Consider the following 20,397-nt stretch of genomic DNA (forward strand, 5'->3'; position numbering starts at 1 on the left):
ATAAGACATTGTTGAAGCAGAATGAAGGTCTGCTCTGCTAGCTACCCTCACCCAAAGCTCTTCCCTCCCTAAGCACTTCTTTCCTTGCCCACAGCACTCGGTACAGAGAAGGCCTTTTTCTTCAGTGATGACAGAGACTACATCACAGCAGGAGAATCCTTAGACCAACTCTATCCAAAAACTTTGTGTTTTAATGCACAGTAAAAAAGTTTAATCACGAGAACTTCAATCAACATGGGACTGAAGGCCAAAATGAAATCATACTTTCTTTAAAACATAGTTTCAATTACCTGTGTCTGGAACAAGAACAGAGCACAAACGTACACATAAGTAGAGTAGCTTTATAAAATGAAGGAGTAGTACCACTGAGTTAACTAGATATGACTTTTCAACATGACTTAATTCTTGCACACCTCAGTTAATTTCAGTAGAGAAAAAAATCATTTATTCCTGTTTATGTCAAAAATAGGCTTTGTACAACACACAATAAATTTATTCTACATCTTTTTGCCCACAACTTGTTAGTAAGTAGTGACAGTACTGACACATACAGCAACTTTTTCATAGTATTACGTGAGTTTTTAGAATAAGTTGCCCCTTGACAAAAACTGTGTAACTCATCTTCTACCATACACTTTGTAAAGAGATAGTAATTAACTTGACTAATGTTTTTTCTGGTCATAATCATCCTTTTATTTCAGCTGAGGATCATACTTAACTTCTTGAGAAAGTTCATAAAATGGCAAACATCAAAAACAATAGAAGTGAGAGCATATGTTGACTGAACTAGATTCATCTAACTCCTTCTTCCTCTATGGTCATGCAATACTGATCTGCTGACACATATGCAGGAAATCTTTGTGACATGTAGATAAGTATAAGACCACGGAAAAGGTAAATAGCAAGATATAGTTCCAGACACAATTACTGTACAGAGACCAGAGTACACAAAGCATATAGCTCATCATACTGATGCATCTTCATGCACCAGGCGGAGAGACTTGGGGCCAATCACTTACGTGGACACATGTATGTGAAGACAGAAAGACAATTCTTTCCTCTATGCAACAAAATACAGGTATAACATTTAGGTGATTAGCTTCAGACTCAAATCTGGGCTTATGAAATGGTGTCAACTGCCATGTCTCCTTGGTTTCACTGATTTCCAGAGTCAGTCCAAATTTTGGGGTCTTTCTTAGACCTTACTATGACAAAATTTCCATCAGTAATAAGGATGAATTATGCTTGAATATGCACAGAAGAATTAGACCCAGAACACTCAGTCTCAGTTTGAGTTCCCTGATGTTTTATTCTGTTTTGCTGAAATTTTAGTATTTATCTAGCCTTTGTTAACCACACAGGAAAGGAGACACTTTGGACTGTTAACAATAGGATATAACCTGAATGTCCCTTCAACCAGAAAAAAAGCCACGTGAACCAAAGAGGTCAGACTGCTAAAAGAAGAACTAAGCTTACTCCAAACACTTTTTTAGTTTAACTGCTGCAAACACATAGACTTTTATGTGATTTCAAGTGGGCGAGGGAGCCAAACACAAAACCCAGTACATCCTCCTTTATGTTTGCTTTATCTTCTGATGGGCTGATGAAGGGGACATGGCATAGTTGTGTGCGTGACTTCAAATAAGGGTTTGTAAGCTCTTGGGGTGCTGAGTGTACCTGCTGTTAGTAGAGAAAAGATGCAGCAGATGTCTGGAAGAGGACAGGATAAAGGTTGACACTCTTCCAGCTGTCCCGGTATTGTGACATGACTGCTGGCTAGAATGCCCCAATGCTGTCCTCATTTATGTGTAAAAGAGGTAACTGGACCTTTCTACTGCTCTAGTTCTCATTTCAGTGTTTGCCTGCTCCCATTTTAACATCCTGAGCTCAGTGTTAATTATTTCTGCTGTCCCTGAAGTTAGCTAAGGAATTCATACTTTTTTCTGTTGGTGAAAAAATAGCATGTTCTCTCCCCAACCTTGTATATTTTCTTTCTCTTGGCACTGTGTTTTGAAGAGCTCTTTGTCCTAGATGTGTATCACAGTAACTCTGAAAGCACTTCCATTTTTCATGTCTTCAGTCCTGGGTTGGCTTAATTGCAAAATAATATTTTTTGTAACATGTATACGAACTCTCAGACATAGGAAGAATGAGTTTATATGAATATAATATGAGCCATACCAGACTAGACTAAGGATCTAGGTTTCAATCTTCTTTTTAACTAAAACATTTTAGGAAAAAGTTTAAAGCTAGGCAAGCGTAGTTAATACTGTCTTAAAATCTGTGATAGACCACTCCAAATTTTCAGAGATGGAAGAGATACCTTTGTACTATGTTGGAGAAACTGGCACTGGAAGGATTTTTATTCCACAGGTTTTTTGCACACAAACTTGTAGTATACACTGCATTATTATATAGCTTGAGTTCAACTGCTCAAGGGCACACCAATGTGTGAAGCATCTCCTTTTGAAAGAGGCCCCTGACATTTTCACTTAATGACATGTATTTTTTTATTAGAAACAACAGTGAAGTCTCTCTCTGTGCATCACCTCTGTTTTTCCTCATAACATACTATCTATCCTACTCTTTTGCCTGTCACACCTCTTTTCAGTTATCTCTTCCAGGATGAAGATAATTTCTTGTCTGAGACCAGTATTTTCATCATAATATCCTAAATACACATCTAAAATATGTTATATTCATACATGACACTAAAAGTTGTATGAATTTTAATGAGGAAACTGTATCCTTGGAGACTGGAGTCCTTTCTTATCCACAGAGAAAAGTCACATTTCTCCTGCTAGTGAGTTTCTGTTGCAATAAAAAAGATCTGCTCCACATGCCCCAAACCTTCTTTCCTTGACTCTTTAAAACTGCAGTGGCTCTGGAAATTACTGAAGTCCTCATTCAGAAAAGCACTTTCCAAACATCCTTGTGAAGACCATTTCTTAGATTCTTTGGGTCCCATTTGATATAGCGAAGAGGGTTCAGAAATTTATTCTCATTCTCCAGAGAACCATCCTGCTTTGCTGAGTTAGTGCAGAATGTCTTGTGAAACACATATGTGCAGTGAGCAGTAACTATGCAATGTAAGGAAGCAGAGTGAAAGACTGATGGGGCTTTTGTATTTCAGTACTACAGTACACAGCATGTTTTGAAAAAGCAACCTGAAATAGCTTGTCTACCAAACATATTTTTTAATTGTGCCAGCCTATTAAGGAGCAAAAAATGCCATAAACAGGCTTCACCCTACAGACCTTGTTTGTATCTTGTCCTGTCACACTAGAGCCTGCAAAGTCTCCAGTTACCTTGAATATGAACCTCTCTTTTATGATCAAAGACATCTTCCACATTTTTCCAATATTCACTGTCTGCCTAGATCTTTACAAAAATCATACAGCACATACTTCAGGGTGTAGACTATGACAAAATATACTCACTTTAGCATGAATGTACAGTGTACTAGGCCAAAGACAGACTGACTTTGTGCTTATGAACTCTGATGAGCTTAACTTAGAAGTATAGTCAACATCTGCTGTGCAGACGGAGACCAGCAGATGTTTTGATTTTGCCTACCTTTTTTTTAATCTTGGAAGCTAGTCATATGATATTCTTATTGTGCACTGGGCTTGTCCACCAGTAAAGACAAAATTCTTATGACTAAACTGTCTGAATACTAAGAAGCAATATGAATCTTGTTTTTCTTTTTTTAAAGCTTGAACTAATAACCTATAACTTGGCTCATTCAAATGCTTGTTTGCTCTGCTGAAGTCTAAAACGCCTAGACCTCTGCCTGAAAGAAGAAACTTTTGGCAGACTGACTCTTCTCCTCCTACGTAATAATCTTTTTCCAAAGTCATGTGGACAGATATTTTGCTCTCATTTAAGGGCCATGTATTCTATTCAGTGTGTGTCAGAACTCCCAGAGGTGTCAATGGGATTTGCATGTATAAATCAAAAGTGACTGCTCTCAATTTGTTTTGTGCTTAAACCATGTTTATGTGGGAAATCTGAACTTCAAGTTTCTATTACTGAAAAATTTATCTTAAAATAATTAAAGCCAGTGAATTACTGATACTCAAAAGGATTGTGAAGTATCTATCCCAGTTTTTAAAAGTAAAACAAATTATAATCTAAGAGACTACTCTCTTTTTTTTCCTCTTTTTTAAGAGTATTCTTATATTTACAGAAAATTCTTTGTTTCTTCAGTATGTTTCTTCATGTTCTGCTTAAGCCAAGAGCTGAGGCCTAAAACTGCGAAAAAAAAAAATCCACTCAGTTTTTATGAATAAGATCTTAATAGCCTAGCTTTGGTTCCTCAACGCTGAATGTATAATGCATCCTGATCCCTCCTCCATGCTCCTTTCACTATTGCTACTTAGAAAGAAAAAAAAAAATAAATTAATGGTCAGAAACTCCTGAGGCAATGTGTCGAAGCAACATATTTTAACGTAGGGAGCTCCCCACAGCAGACTCTGCTTTGCGACACGACTGCAGACTTGCCTGGTCTTTGTCATAGTTTGGGGGCAGTGAATGAAAAGCGTAGTTAGAGCTGCAAGCAGGTAACACACTACAGTGAAGGTTCTCAGCTGTGAGGAGAGAACACACGCTCCAGAACTCAGGAGCTGGACCTGTTCTTTCTGCCCTTCCTCCTAAAAGGCACAGGAGGAAAGAGGAAGAAGTAATTTCCCTTCTTTCTCCCCCTTTCCTAGAACAGCTCTGCTGCTTTCACTTAAGCCACCAAGACTGGACATAAGCTACCAGGGACTGGCACTTTTCTGATACTGCATCAATCACTCCCCTGTGGCCAATTTCAGGGGTCATTTTCTGAGACTGGAAATATTTCTACTCCTACTCTGTAAATACTGTTCCTGAAAGCTTTGCTCTTTCTACAGAGCCTTAAACACCCCCCACTGAAATCTGCAAAGGGAAGTGGACAGCACCAAGTAATCCTGTACTCTGGCAATGGCTGAAAGCAAAGAAAGGCTAGCTCTGCTAGCTACGTATTGTGTAAGGTTTCCCCAAATCAACACTGTGGACTTGAGCACAAAGAGAGTCTTAGAAGCAGCTTAAGTAACATCAGGTTCTGACTTGTGTTCTTAAGCTGTCATTTTATCTCTAGCTAAAATTTAGAATGCTGAAAGCTTTCTGCAGAAACTTAAGAACACAGAGAAGACATTCCAGTTGTGGCTGTTTCTGCTGTGGCAAGAAGTTGCTAACAGAACATCCTTACTGTAAAAACAAAAATTACCTGCATTCCTTCAAAAATTGTAGGGTATGTGATATTGCGGTGTTGTCTCTGCAGGCACAAATACTGTGTGGGTTGAGTACAAGGATGTGTTCTGTACAGCTGTATTTGGGGGAACACAAAGGGGGAGGAATACATTGCTTTTCTTCTCCATATTTGGAAAGATGCTTGGCCATGTTTCATTGAGTAATTCAAGCAAAAAGCTATTTGGCTAAAGGACAGCAATCCTCAGACTGTTTGTTTGCAGAAGGGTTTTTAACTGGGGGTAAAGATTTCCCTTTTGTTTAGTAAGCAGGGTGGTATTAAACAACCATATGATCTTGTGGGGAGACAGTAAAGAATTACTGGAATTCATGAAGTCTGTGGATTTTAATAAGACAATTAGAGAGATACAGTAATGTGATTGTAGAAGCAGCTTAAGTGCTGCTCTCAAGCTTTCCTTAAGACCAGTCAGCCCTCTTCTGCCACATGACAAAGGCAGTTTATTCACAAGATCTAACGTTTTTTTGTTACCTGCTGGTTTGTAATGGAATAGTCGCAGTCCAGCATCACCTTCTTATGCACACTGTCGTCAAAAGCCACATGAAACCTGCATTTTCTGTTCAAATAATGAAGCCCAGGGCAGATATTTTGACCGTCAGGGACACTTAAAGTGGGAAAAACTCCTTCTGCTCTCCATTTTCCCATCTGCTACAGATAAGTATGAACCAAAGCACAAATAATATGCATGAATACAACAGGGAAAAGACCATCAAAAGAAGAGGGCTTAAGCGCACCAACATGGAAAGGATTTGTAAAGAGCTGGCAGGCAGGCTTGGAGAAGGCAATTTCATTACAACAGAGATTTCCCCTGGAAATGCTGCTTTCAGAAAAGCTTAGTGAACATATAGTGAACAGAATGCTTGCTGTTTACACAAACACACACACACAACCTCCACCAATTGCAAGGCGGTTTTTTTCTCTTGCAAGAACAACCTCGTGGAAAAAATTCCTTCTTGAGGATTTCACTGGATGAATTCAAGCTTTTAAGTTAATACCAGACATTTTTCTATAGTTTTCTTAAATCACATCAGGAACACACTCGAATACTTTGGCTGCCCTCACTCTCCCTCATACCATTAGATCGTGCTTACTACAGATGTTGATACTGCCTTCTCAGAGTGTCTTGTAATGCTTTACTATCTCCTCTCTGCACAACTAGATTGAATGTCAATGAATGTAAAGACAGTTACCTGTGTTATGTACAGGGGAAAACATATGAGAAGAGTTATTCACTATATACAGGTCACCGATTCTTTTCAAAGTTTTTTTCATGCTAATTACTCAGGGACTGAAAGGAAATTTCTCCTCACCATTCAAATTTTCCTGGATTTTGCTTCACATCAGTACCATGCTAGAGCCTCAGTCTTGCATACACAGTCAGAACTTAGCTGTTCACCTATTTACTCCTTTTCTACTGTGAACTCCCTGTGCGACAAATATATTTACATCTCACACTGATGACTTCATTCTGCTGCCCTGTACACATACAGATGAAGCTTTTATTTACACCAGTAAGAGCTTCTGTGTAGCATGACTGCAGGAGCTGCATGACCTAGGAGAATACACATTTTCACAAATTGTACATGTATTGAGGATTAATTTATAATTGCCCTGTTATCTTTTGCATTCATAATTTTGATGAGATCACTAAGACTGACATCAACTGCTCTGTTCTCACAGTTAGTCACCTCTGATTGCATATTGGCAGTACAGGAGGTGCATATGAAAGCTGGCCTTTGATATTAACTGTCATTCCTTTGCTAAAAATATTTCTAATACATTTTCCTTTGCTTTGCTTCTGAGTCCTAAAATGTGTGGCATTTAGAAATATGAATCTGGCTTTATGTAAACATGTAGAAAACAACAGAACTAGAAGTTAGTTTCCCAACAAACTAAACCAGTCTAGAGAAAAGTACTTTTTACAATCTGAAAACTCAGGAGTAGCAGCAGCAGCAGCAGCAGCAGCAGCAGCATTAGTTAGGAGCACCTTGCAGAAACCAGACTCCTCTTGGCTATACTTTTCCATTCTTTCATTCTGCTTTGTGCAAAGACCAACATGATCTATAGCCCAGTACAGTGCAGAAGAAGGTGTACTAGTAGTGTGACTCAGACCAGAGTGGATGCAACTACAGCATCATTTCTTTAATCTTCCAAAGACCAACGATGCAAATCAACTTTCTGAGAATTTTGGTGGTTGTAGCAATTTTCAGCTACCTGTCCGAAACAAAAAGTTTGCGGAGTAGCCCAACTGTGATGTTATATCCTTTATTTCACTATAACATTAGCAGAAACTGGTCTGTCCACCAGCTATTCAACCTTCAGTACCAGAACTACTCTTCACATTTGACTCTGTAAGAGTGTCTGATTGGTATCTTCTCTTCAAGCACTAAGTCGCAGAAGTATACTTACTGCAGAAGAAACAGAATTTTGTGAAGCACTTGGACTACTACATAAAGTAAAAAAATAATGTTGGATCCACATATCAGATGCATCATTTCCCTAATTAAATATCTTCTGTCACTTAGTCTCCTGTCATTTGCAGCCAAACTTGAGTATTGCTGGAAAGTCAAAAGGACAGTATTGGATCAATTTTCCACCACTGGGAGCCCCAGTGAATAAAGAGTAAATAATTCCATTACATGTAAACGTGGGGTTTGACTTGCAAATGTACTAATGTACCTGTGTATTCCATAGCACTGTGATATGTCAACAAAAGTAAACTAAAGGAGAGAGGAGTAGAAAATGTATAAAGGAAGGAAAAATACCAACTAAAGGTGAAGAGTTGCAATCAACATGTTTACATGGCTGATCTATCCCAGGGGAATGTTTCTGAGACTGAGTTACTCCTGGAAATGGAGTTGATTAGGTAGAAAACTGTTTTATACTAAACTAAGGGCTAAAATAAACCAAAGTTCTTGCCTCATAACAGTCTAGAGAATTAAATCTGTAGCGAGGTTGGCTGAAGGAATAGTGGGTCCTGAGTTTGGGCAGGAGGTCTCTTCGGGAACATTTCTCTCTTCCAAAGTGATTCACAGACAGCAAGACAACACAGGAAGAAATTTCCAAGAAATGGTTTGTAATCTCACACGTGGCTATAAGGAATTTTTCATAACAAGCCCAAGTTATTGTCACTGTTGCTACATCCATGTATATCTCTCTATATATTTATGTACACATATTGATGTACATATGCAAGCGCTGTCCCTACCTTTCATGCACACACCCTTGTGGAAACACACCCCTCTGTACCCAAACACTTCGCCGACACTTCGCTGAGACATACATCAATAAAGTATTGTAGGTACATCTTGAAGGTTGGAAAACTGAGTCCACACATGGTTGAAGTGAACAAGAGAGTGAAACTGTGACAGCCAGGAGCGGGACCAGAGCATTCGGACCCTTCAAACCTCCCAGCCGCAGGCGCATCCTCCGCGCAAAACAAAGGACTAAATTAACCACGATTAATTCAGCACGTGTCAGTGCAAGCCCTTGCTCCGTACCCGCGAGCAGCAGCTACAGCCCGCGCGGCGGGGAAGCGGAAAAGGCGCTCCTCTCTTTTCGGGGGGGTCCTGCCTTTTCGCCCCCCTTTTCCCCCCCATCCCCCGCTTCTCGGAAGCCGGGCACCGCTTCGCTTCGGCTCGCCGCGTTTCCAATGACCGCCAGCTGCCGGGCTGGCCCCCGACAGCCGTGTGGGACCCATCGGGGCGGGACGAGGCGGCGGGAGGCGGGGAGGGACGGGGAAAAACGTTACCGAAAGGCGCGGGGGGGGGGCAACCGAGAGGGGGGCGTGCGAGGGGCAGCGCCTCAGCCGCGGGGGAGGCCCGCGGGGGGATTAAAGGGCGCGGATACCTGCGGGGGCAGGCGGGGAGGGAGGAAGGGAGGCAGGGAAAGAGGGACAGGCCGGCCGCCCCTCCGAGCAGAGAGGAGGTGGGGCGTCAGGGGGCGACCAGCCGCTCTCCTCCCGCGGCTGCCGGCGTGTCCCCGCGCCCGCCGCCCCGCCATGTGGACCCTGGTGGCTCTCTGCTGCTGGGGGGGGCTGTCGCTGTCGCTGTCGCCGTCGGTGCCGCAGGGCCGGGCGGGCGGCCCGCCGGGCGCCCTCTCCCGCGCCCCGACTTTGGCGTCACCCGCGCTGCCGGCGCCGGCGCTGCCCGATACGACGGAGAGCAAAGTGGAGAAGCTGGGACGCGCCTTCAAGCGCCAGGTGCGGCGGCTGCGGGCGCGCAGCGGGCGGCTGGAGCTGGTCTTCCTGGTGGACGAGTCGTCGAGCGTCGGGCCGGCCAACTTCCTCAGCGAGCTGCGCTTCGTCAAGAAGCTGCTCTCCGACTTCCCCGTGGTGCCCGCGGCCACGCGCGTCGCCATCGTCACCTTCTCCTCGCGCAGCAACGTGGTGCCACGCGTGGATTACATCTCCCGGCGGCGGCCGCAGCAGCACAAGTGCGCTCTGCTGGGACGCGAGATCCCCGCCATCGCCTACCGCGGCGGAGGCACCTACACCAAGGGCGCCTTCCAGCAGGCGGCGGTGAGACGGGGCGGCGGGCGGGAGCTGTGCCCTGCGCGGGGGTCCTGGCACCGCGGTGCGGGGGCGTGCGGGGGTGCGGTGTGGCGAGGAGCGCGGTGAGGAGCGCGGTGGGACGTGTGTTGAGCGGTGCGGTGAGGGTGAGGTGAGGAGCGAGCGGTGGTGCCGTCAGGTGCGGTGCGCTGTGGCAAGGGGACGTCTCGGCAGCGAGGGGAAGCGCGGCTCGGTGTGCGGCGCAGGAGCGCTCGGGGTGTTGGGGTGTGACGGCTCGGGGTGTGGTGTGCTGGGCAGTGCGTGTGTGCGAGTGTGTCTCCGTGCCGTGCGACGGTGTTCAGCGTCAAAGGGATATAGGGCTGTATGATAGGGTGTGGAGTGGTGTAGTTGGGACGGGAATAGTCTGGTCAAGGCAATTAGTCATTATCTTCCTGTGCTGCCGACCTGCGATTCCCATATTTTCTGCTGCCCTTGCAAAAAAATGTGCGAAATTGACTCTTTGAAGGGGCATGGAGCCCATGTCTCTATTTCAGAAGTGATATATATGAGACAACTCTGGCATCTGAAACGTCTGCCTTGTTTTATGGTGGTGGGACTTGGGTACCCAATAGCTATCAGCAGTCAGAGATACCAAATACTGTCGCCAGGAGACTGCTTTAATTACTGATGACTGACAAAGATGCCCTTAAGTGTGTATATTATACCAGTAAATAGAAGCATGTCCAGGAACATTTTCAGACCCTGGAACACAATCATCTCTAGTGTTGTCATACAGATCATGGCAGAACTTTGCTTTAGACAGCTCCTGGGCATGTATTCACACTTGATCACGCTGAGGAGGCTTCCCAGTAGATGGTTCATGGACGGCTAGTCCACTCTGGAAACTTTTTTACCAGGCTGCTCCTTGTCATTGCCCTGTGGGTGCAGGAGGAACCCCCAAAGCAACTCTCGTTTTCTGGGGTTTTTGCGTCTAATTTCTGGTAGTGTTGTGTAGCTGAGCATTGGGTGTACTTGTCTTGAAACATCTTATGCATTCTCATACAGAGTTGAGGAGTGAGACTGCAAGAGGTGCATCACTGCTGGGCATGTGAAATTGGCAAAGCTTATTCTCTTCTTCACATTTGGCAGGAGAAAGCAATTGTCTAATGTGCTCAGAGCTGCACAAGTCAAACCTGTTTTAGGAAAACACATCCCTGTATTAGATCTCCCACTTGAAGTCATGTTTCAATATAGATCCACATCAGAGGTGTTGTGTGAAATGGTTAAATGATACAAGTTAAAAATAATGGTTACAAACAAAATGTGAGCTTAAGAAATACCATCTGTTTTCTTGATACAAAATCTTGACTAATGATATCTTTAAAGTGAAATAAACAAAAATTCCCTTCAGAAACCTGCAATTTAGTTTCGTGAGCCCAGCTAAACTTTGTGGCTGCAACAGCATGACTGTCATTTTACTTATAAGAATGTGGGAAGAAAAATATTCACATGGTGACAGGGAGAACTGCAATAGAATGACAAGGTTAAATTCCAGTCTGCTTGCTGGCTCTTGATTAAAGATACTGTACTGTGGTTTTGTTCAGTATGATTTCTTCATGTCAGACAAATTAACATCTTCAGGAAACACTCTCTTTTCTAGACACTTTTCTGAAAATGACTGTTCTAAGCTTAAAATACTGCTATTGGAAGATCTCTGTTTAAAGTCTAACAAAACTGTTGTTCCCTCTGGACTCTTACACTGCTGTCTTTTAACTGTATTTTGGTACAACTGTAATTATTTCTTCTTTCACTTTTCTAAAATGTCACTTTTTTTTCTTATGTTACACTTTAATATGGGGTTTCTTCTACTTCTGACCAGAATTCTCTGCTTCTTTTCCAAACTCAAAAGTCTCTGTGAAGCATTATGGAGTCCCCAAAATAGTATCAGTTATGTGTTCTAGTAACAGACTATGAAGCAAAGTGCACAGTTAGAATAATCCCAGCACTTAAATTGTCATGCAGCACTCTTGATTGTTAGAGATAAAGTGATTAATTCATGCCTGTGACAGTTCTACGGAAACTATTGTGGGGGGAGAGAGATAATTCTGCAAAGTCATCAGGCTGGTTAGAGTTGGACCTGGGAACACCAGTGAACAGGAGCAAGATTTACATAGCAATTGCTCAGCAGGTCTCAGAACCCGTGGCAGCAAAACCATTCATTTAACACCATCCTAAAACCAGAGCTGCTCAGTTTGACAAACTGCTGTGCAACCACGTAATGTCCATCTTCTTTGAAAACATAAGTTCTCCTTGGCGCTGTAGTTTTGCATCCTCTCCAAAGGTGCTTCACAGAGCAGAGTTTCTCTGTTTTGTCAGAGCTGTCCATGCTTATTTTTAACACTTGTGCCCCACTTTGACATTCCTACCCAGCAGATTGAAGATAAATTCTGTGATGTTTACAGAAATATGCTGGATGTACCACAAGAGACAGTGGCAGGAGATACCACCTTGATCCAGAGGGCTGATCCAGGTGGTGTCAATGTTTGGGTTTGATACCTTGTTTGGGAATTTCATGCCACACTTGAGCCAGCAAGTGCTTATGTTCATCAGTCTTTCTTTTAAGGCACATGCAAACCATCTAAGAAAGGGGAAGAAACTGAGCTCACTCATGCAAAACTCTCTGGCTTCAGTTTTTCACAGCATAAGTTCATGGGACAGCACAAACTACATGCAGCTTATGTTAAGCAGATTGCTTATTGCATTATGGAGAGCTACAGAGGTGTTGTGACAGAGAGAAAGAACCAAAGCAGAATTGAAAATACAAACAGGTTTGAGTAAGCATTGGTGCTGAAGACTAAAGAATACATATAAAACCCAAATATCTTAGTAGTCATAACTTCTGAATTTCTGAGCTGTAGGCACCTGTATTGGAGCTTCTGATCCTAAGAGATAACCACTGCTATCATCACTCACTGTGCCTCATGGGAAGGATGTGCATTTGTTGCCAGATGAGTTCTGAAATAGAAATGGGGGGGTCATCATACGATGTTGGAAGTTTGATGGGGTGTTGTTGTCTTAACAGCCAAGACTCACAGTTACATATATGCCAGCACTGATGTGCCATCTTTATTGATGAACAGTTTAAACATCCTGAAGCTTCACTGGGTTTTGTGGGCTACTCCACATTGCAAACTTTTGACAAAATAACATCTGCTTCTAAGAGGACAGACTTGTTTCTATCTTTCAGTGGAAGTAAAATGGGAAGCATTTCTCTTCAAAACTGAGCTGGAAGTTGTAGGTATGCACTGCTATTGAGCAGAAGTCATAGATACCACTCAGCCAGCCTTAGACAAGCCAATTTTTCTAAACAATCTGGCAAAGTGGTAGCTGAGGGAGGCTTTGGGAGTCATTCTGTGTTAGTATAATAATTGTCGCATTAAAAAGTCTTCTTGCTTTTGTATTTCACCATCACTCTATTCAGTGGTATATGAAAGCGGAAGGTTTGTCACAGCACCTACAGAATAAGGTGGCACGTTTTCTGAGTATATGGTCCCTGAAATCTGGTTTTGAATCTAATGTGGATCATGACAAACAGCCAACCAGCATGTCAAATCCAGTGTACTGTTGTTGTCCAATTAAAAAACATTTTAAAAAGCCCCTCAAAAGAATGTAAGCACATATCAATTGAGAATAAACAGTTATAATGCTTATTTAGTGCTTGTTTAAATAAGTAATGGTGTCTCTGTTTCTTCGGTATGTCAAAATCGTGAAAGTACAAGATGCAGTATTGTCGCCCACTAGGAAAATTAGCTTTTAATTTCAGCGCATTTGCAGATTCAGAATCTCATTTCCAAATTAAAAAAAACCAATTAGTTGACACAAAGGAAATTGAAAATCTTTTCACAGAATCACAGAATATGCCACATTGGAAGGGACCCACATGAATCATCGAGTCCAATCCCTGACCCTGCACCCATTCCCAGGAGTCACACCATGTGCCCAAGAGTATCATCGAATATCATCTTGAATTGTCTGGCTTGGTGCTGTGACCACTTCCCCAGGGAGCCTGTTCCAGTGTCCAACCACCCTTTGGGTGAAGAACCTCTTTCTAATATCCAACCTAAACCTCCCCTCACAAACTTCAGGCCGTTCCTTCAGGTTCTGTCACTGGTCACCACAGAGAAGAGATCAGTGCCTGCCCCTTCTCTTCCCCTCAAGAAGAAGTTGTAGCTGCAATGAGGTCTCCCCTCAGTCTCCTCTTATCCAGGCTGAACAGCCAAGTGCCCTAAGCTCCTTCTCATATGGCTTCCTCTCAAGGGCCTTCACCATCTTCATTGCCCTCCTGTGGACACTCCAGTAGTTTAATATCTTTCTTATGTTGCAGTGCCCAAAACTGCACACAATATTCAAGGTGAGGCCTCCCCAGGTCAGAGCAGAGTGGGACAATCCCCTCCCTTGACCAGCTGGTAACGCTTTGCCTGATGCCCCCAGGACACAGTTGTCCCTCCTGGCTGCCAGGGCACTGCTGACTCAGATTCAACTTACCATTGATCAGGAACCCCAAGTCCCTTTCCGTGGCACTGCTTTCCAGCCTCTCATTCCCCAGTCTGTATGAACATCCGGGATGGCCCATCCCAGGTGCAGAATCCATCACCTCTCCTTGTTGAACTTCATATGGTTGGTGATTGCCCAGTCCTTTGACTTGTCCTGGTCTCTCTGCAGGGCCTCCCTGCCTTTGAGGGAATCAACATCTCCTCCCAGTTTTGTTTTGTCTGCAAACTTGCTTAGTATTCCTTGCAGTCCTGCATCCAAGCCATTTATGAAGATGTTGAAGAGCACAAGGCCCAAGATGGGGCCCTGCAGAACCCCACTAGTGACAAGTCACCAGTCTGATGTTACCCCATTCACTATCACCTTCTGTATTCCACTCCTGAGCCAATTGCTCACCCAGCCCATGTTGTGTTTATCCAACTGTGTGCTGTACATTTTGTCCAGTAGGATCCCATGAGAGACAATATCAAAAGCTTTACTGAATTCCAAAAAGATTACATCAACTGGCTTCCCTTGATCAACTGAGTGGGTTACCTTGTCATAGATGGAAATCAGGTTTGACAAGCAGGACTTTCCTCTCATTAAGCCGTTCTTACCATGTGCATGGTTCAAGGTTTTTTTGTTTTAAAAAAATGGTGCCCTCACTGAGAAGATGAACATTCAGAATCATGTATGTTGTGTGTTTATCAAGAATGTGTTTATGGGTTTTTATTCCTATAACCTCTGCAAAACGAGCAGCTGATAACAAGAGAGCAGCAGATTCTAGACTGATGATCTTTGGCATCATGCTCTAAATATCTTAGGTCATTTAGAGCTAACTGATTAGATGACAGCATTGGGGCTCTCTAAGTTTTAATATGGCCTTGACAATCTGTATTAAAGATACAGTGGAAAAAAATGAAGCCAGCCTGGTTTACCTCTGTGGTCACCTCTGAAATTGCAGAGCTATGAGGTAGGGATTACTGGTCAAATTGAAAGTAGAGTTCATGTCAGCCATCACTAGTGTCAAATCTAAATCACCACTTTTAATCAGTGTAGTGTTTGTGAAAAGTACTAGTCCTGCTTACTACAACCTTGCATGAGATTTGTTCACAAGATTAATGCATCAGGGTCAGAGGCAAGGTACACATCTGCACATTGTTCATTGTGTTTGGACCTGGCCTGAAACGTGGCTGCCTTAAGAAATTATTAAGTAATTTTTTCTCTGACTTTTTGGCCAGGACAGGCAAAAAGTGCTCTGCTTAGCATCATGTCTGGGGCTGGCTAATCAGGATTAATATTTTCTTAGGTTGAAAACCTGTTTTTTGGAAATTGATCTGTTTATGCTTCCAAAATTGTGTCTTAAATTTGGGTCTAAGAGGAAGTTGTGATTTGGAAGTCTGGTGTTTAGCAGATTAGTCACTTATTATCTTCCCTTTAACTTAAGTGCAGTTTGTTTTTAAAATGCTAAAATATGTGCCTTATAAGAAGCACTGAAGGATTCTGGTACATATCCTTCAGCCTCATCTCTTCATTGAGGCGAATTGAGTTTATAAGTATGAGGTAGTAAAGGGAGACAGCCTGGCTTCAGGCACAGACTGAAGTGAGTCTGTACTCCAGTAGAGACCACTGGTAGGGTCATCTCCATGTGTAGTGCCTCTATATGGCAGTTCTGCATTAGGTGTGCTGAAGCCCTTTATTCTGGTGCTACCCTCTCCACTGAGTATGTAGGAAGCTGCAAATGCATTGATACACCATCTTACTCTATACTCTGAATTAACCGCCTGCTTAACCTCACTATTTTTTCATGTTCTTCTTTCTCTGATATCCCTAGAAGCAGTACACTTGGTAGTTCTGATGAATAAAAGGCAAAAAATACTAGTGAGTGTTCTGTTCTTCATTGCTTTTTAAAGCATTGTTTTTCATGGCTTGAAATAGTCGCTTGCCAGTTCCCTTTAATGTTCTGTACTGCCCCTCCACAACATGGGCTTTATACTTTTGAACATACTGCAACAGTATTTTCATGCTAGTACTAGGGATAATGCAAAATATTGTATAAAAAGAATTGTTATCCGATGGAGTGATTTAGGCTACTTTCATGCAAAATTCATGGCTTATTAAAACCTAGCTTGTCAGCATTCAAGTTACCATCTATGCTTATACTTTTGCACAGCTCCTGGCCAAGGAATTTGCTCATGTAACTTTGAGAATGGCAAATCAGCCCACAAACATTACTGTTCTCTTGTTGTTCGTTGATTTCTGGGTGCTTATTGTGGCATATTGTTTATCGCTCGTTGCACTGCTGTAAGTTTGATCAGCAGTATTCAGAGATGCTAGTAAAGTAAGGTTGGTTTTTCTTGTGCAGCCACAGCCCCACACTCTTCTGTAGAAGTTTAAAAAGTGTATGAACCTGAAAGCTAGGCAAACTAATATGACACTTAAAGAAAGTAATCCATTCTGGAAGCTTTTCAGGATGACAGCTGTAATTATGAGTACCAGCATCCACTGTGTTGCATATCTGCCAAGACAGACCTGCCTTAGAAGGGACACTCTGTATTTACAGTATGGTACTTCAAAGCCTTTAGCCAGTTTCCAGTGTAACATACAGAGGCAGAAGCGAGAAACTAGGGATATTGCTGCAGGAATTAACACAAATCTCACTGATACAATATCAGAACTAGCTGCACAACAAATTAAATCTTTCACAGCTGTGGTATCTGGATGACATCACCCTAAATGTTTCAGGAATAGAGATTCCTTTTCAGTATAAAACCATTTTTTGTTGTTGTCTCAGGACCTTTGCCGGAGGGTCTGATTATATAAGTACCTTCTGATCCGCAGTCCTTAAAATTAGCATCTTCACAGAGAAATCAGTCCTAGCATGTGCTTTGCTCCAGAGATACGAAGACAAACCAGAAAAGCTACAGAGTGGTTTGTTCCGAGAGAAGGAAATAAATTCCCAGCATTAAAATTTTGAAGAAGTTAGGACAAAATAAGTTGGTTTATTTTTAATGAATTTCCTAGTCTTACGAGAGGTGTTTACACCAAAACACATCATGTTTAGCAGTAGTTCCTAACACGAGCTTCAGTGTTAATATTCCATATGAAATTTATTTTGCATGTTCTATGATACATATTTTATCCTTTGTCCTCCCATTCCACGTGTTACTGGAATTTTTAATTCAGATTTTGCAGTGAGACAAAATGTTTGTGGTGGTCAGAGTTTTCTGACTTTTCCAGGTGCAGAAATTAAAAGCACTATTGCCTTTAGCAACAGGTAGGCTCTTTATATGACCAGGAACCTGTTCAAATCTTGGAGCAACTTACTTCTCTATGATGTTAACACAATTCAAAACAAAGGCTTTTGTTAAAATTATGATGCTCCCTTTGGTTCAGAGTCTCACTGGTAACTTCAATCAGTAAGACATGAGCAGCAGTCTGTAAAAAGCTTTAGCATTCAGTGGCGTGGTGCTCTGCTGGATATATACATTATAAACAGGTAATCAGGGGCTCTTATTTATCTCCCAGACACTCCCCAACACCCACTTGGTCTGGGACAATTCTTAGCAATGATAATCTTTGTTAATGTTGCTCAATTCTAGCAGTCCTGGAGCAAAAAAAAAATATTCATATATATAAAATATATATATATTCAGAAGATAATTGAGCAGTGGCAGTCGGCAGTAGATGGGCAAGGTTATGAACTGTGTTTGTCCTTTTGGAATTGATTTTGCTGTTCAGCTCTTTTTTCCCCCCTGCTTTTTTTAAAATAATAAATGTTTAAAGCAAACACAAAAGAGACAAATATTTGGCAGATGCACTAGTCAATAGTGTTGTGAATGCTTGGTCTGAAAATACATGGAGATCAATTACATATTCAGTAAAATATTTTTGAGTCCTTGTTTTTATTATTAGCAGAAGACTGGAGCAGTACTGGAGAAATCAAGTCACAGCTTTGTTACTTTAATGATGGAAATTACTCGCAGACAAAGAAAACTAGGGTTTTTAGTTTTTCAAATCAAACTGAGATCTATTAGCAAGATGATATTTTGAATATGGCACACAACATAGCAGCATATAAGGGCCTCCAGCAATTTTTGGAAGTCATGATAAAGTTGTTAGAAGGTTGTATAGCACCAAGACCTTAGAAAATGGCTATGTACATAACATGCTTTGTCTTTTAATGTCCTGTTTAGAAGACCTCAGAATGATAGAGAGTGAAGGATATGTATGTTAGTTGTTTTCTGGAAATTAGGCACATTCGGTTCTTTCTAGTTCAGGGCTCAAAACTACAAGCCACACAATTTCAAGTCGCCAGATCCAACAGTCCTCACACAACTGTGTAAGCCAAAATTCTATGTAGTAGTTCCTTTTTGCAAAGCCAGTGGTGATTTTGAGTTATTTGTTTTTTTCTTTAGGTTGCTCAGGACTGTGTCCAAGTTGGGTTTTGAGTATTTCTGGGGATGGAGATCCTATAAACTCTCTGGGAAACTTGTTTCAATGGTTGATCGCCCTTGTAGTAAAAGTGTTTTTTCATAGAATCACAGAATCTCAGAATATGCTGAGTTGGAAGGGACCTACAAGGATCATCAAGTCGAACTCTTAACCCTGCACAGGACCATGCCCAAGGGTCACACCATGTGCCCAAGAGTATCATCCAAACGCTTCTTGAACTGTCAGTCTTGGTGCTGACCACTGCTGTTTGACCACTCCCCTGGGGAGCCTGTTCCAGTGTCCAACCACCCTTTGGTGGTAGAAGTGAAGGACCTCTTTCTAATCTCCAACCTAAACCTCCCCTCACACAACTTCAGGCCGTTCCCTCAGGTCCTGTCACTGGTCACCACAGAGAAGAGATCAGTGCCTGCCCCTTCTCTTCCCTTGAAGAGGAAGTTGTAACTGCAATGAGGTCTCCTCTTCTCCAGGCTGAACACACTAAGTGCCCTCAGCCACTCTTCATACGGTTTCCCCTCAAGGCCCTTTACCATCTTCATTGCTCTCCTTTGGATTCTCTCCAATAGCTTAATATCTTTCTTATATTGTGGCACCCCAAACTGCACACAATATTCAAGGTGAGGCTGCCCCAGTGCCGAGCAGAGCAGGACAATCCCCTCCCTCGAGTGGCTGGTGATGCTTTGCCTGATGCCCCCCAGGACATGGTTGTCCCTCCTGGCTGCCAGGGCACTGCTGACTAAGATTCAACTTTTCATTGACCAGGACCCCCAGGTCCCTTTCCATGAAGTTGCTTTCCAGCATCTCATTCCCCAGTCCATACGAACATCCAGTGTTGCCCCATCCCAGGTGCAGAATCCAGCACTTTCCCTTGTTCAACTTCATATGGTTGGTGATTGCCCAGTCCTCTGATTTGTCCAGGTCTCTTCAAGTGGAATTTTGGTCTTTAAATTTGGGCTTTTTGCCTCATGCTATCAGAATTCTTTATACATCTTCTTTACTCCCCCACTCATTAAGTATTTATATATATACATGGGTCTATGTATATGGAATATTTATGTACATAAATTATATATATATTTATGTATCTAATTCAAGTATTTATATATATGCATGGATATGTACATTTTGCCTTCTTTTCTTCATCTGAACAATTCTAGATCTGTCAGTCCTTCCTTAGATGGCATGTCTCTACATGTCCTGGCCATGAGCATACCTGGCCTTTTTATCTGTGTGCTTTCATCCAAAGATTGGGGGTGTCTGACAAAGTTGTAAGATTTACTGAGATGATACTTTGCAGTTACTCATAGAACTATTTAAATATCCAGGTTATTTCTATAGATACATCTTTTCTCTGAATTATGAGTGCATTTTTTGCTAGGGAAATATCTAATGAAAGCTTTAAAATTAGTTAATTTTTTTTTCTGTCTAGGTAACAGCACTAGACTCGCTCTAGAGCTTGTGTAGCAGTGCAGAAGAAAGTAGTAAAAGCTTGGAAACCTCTGACTGTGGAATATCTTTTAGTTCATTTGATTGGAAGAGTGAAAATAGCAGTGTTCAGTGACCAAAAGAAAAGGTAGTAAAATCAGAACTTCGCTGTTTTACAGAGGGAGTACAAGAGGTATAGCTAGCTCTTTTA

At 42.2% G+C, this 20,397-nt stretch overlaps 1 protein-coding gene across 1 annotated transcript in view; it reads left to right on the plus strand.

Moving 5' to 3' along the window:
- The first annotated feature begins 9,166 nt into the window (after window positions 1-9,166).
- SVEP1 (sushi, von Willebrand factor type A, EGF and pentraxin domain containing 1) overlaps window positions 9,167-20,397 on the plus strand; it is a 122,892-nt gene continuing 111,661 nt past the window's right edge. The window contains exon 1 of the mRNA XM_051789247.1: window positions 9,167-9,809. Within this exon, the coding sequence (XP_051645207.1) occupies window positions 9,291-9,809 (519 nt within the window). The 5' untranslated portion in view covers window positions 9,167-9,290. The remainder of the gene's footprint in view (window positions 9,810-20,397) is intronic.

This window comes from Manacus candei, unplaced genomic scaffold (assembly GCF_025592945.1).
Source record: "Manacus candei isolate 608988 ecotype Guabito, Panama unplaced genomic scaffold, ASM2559294v1 h1tg000027l, whole genome shotgun sequence".
Taxonomy (NCBI): domain Eukaryota; kingdom Metazoa; phylum Chordata; class Aves; order Passeriformes; family Pipridae; genus Manacus; species Manacus candei.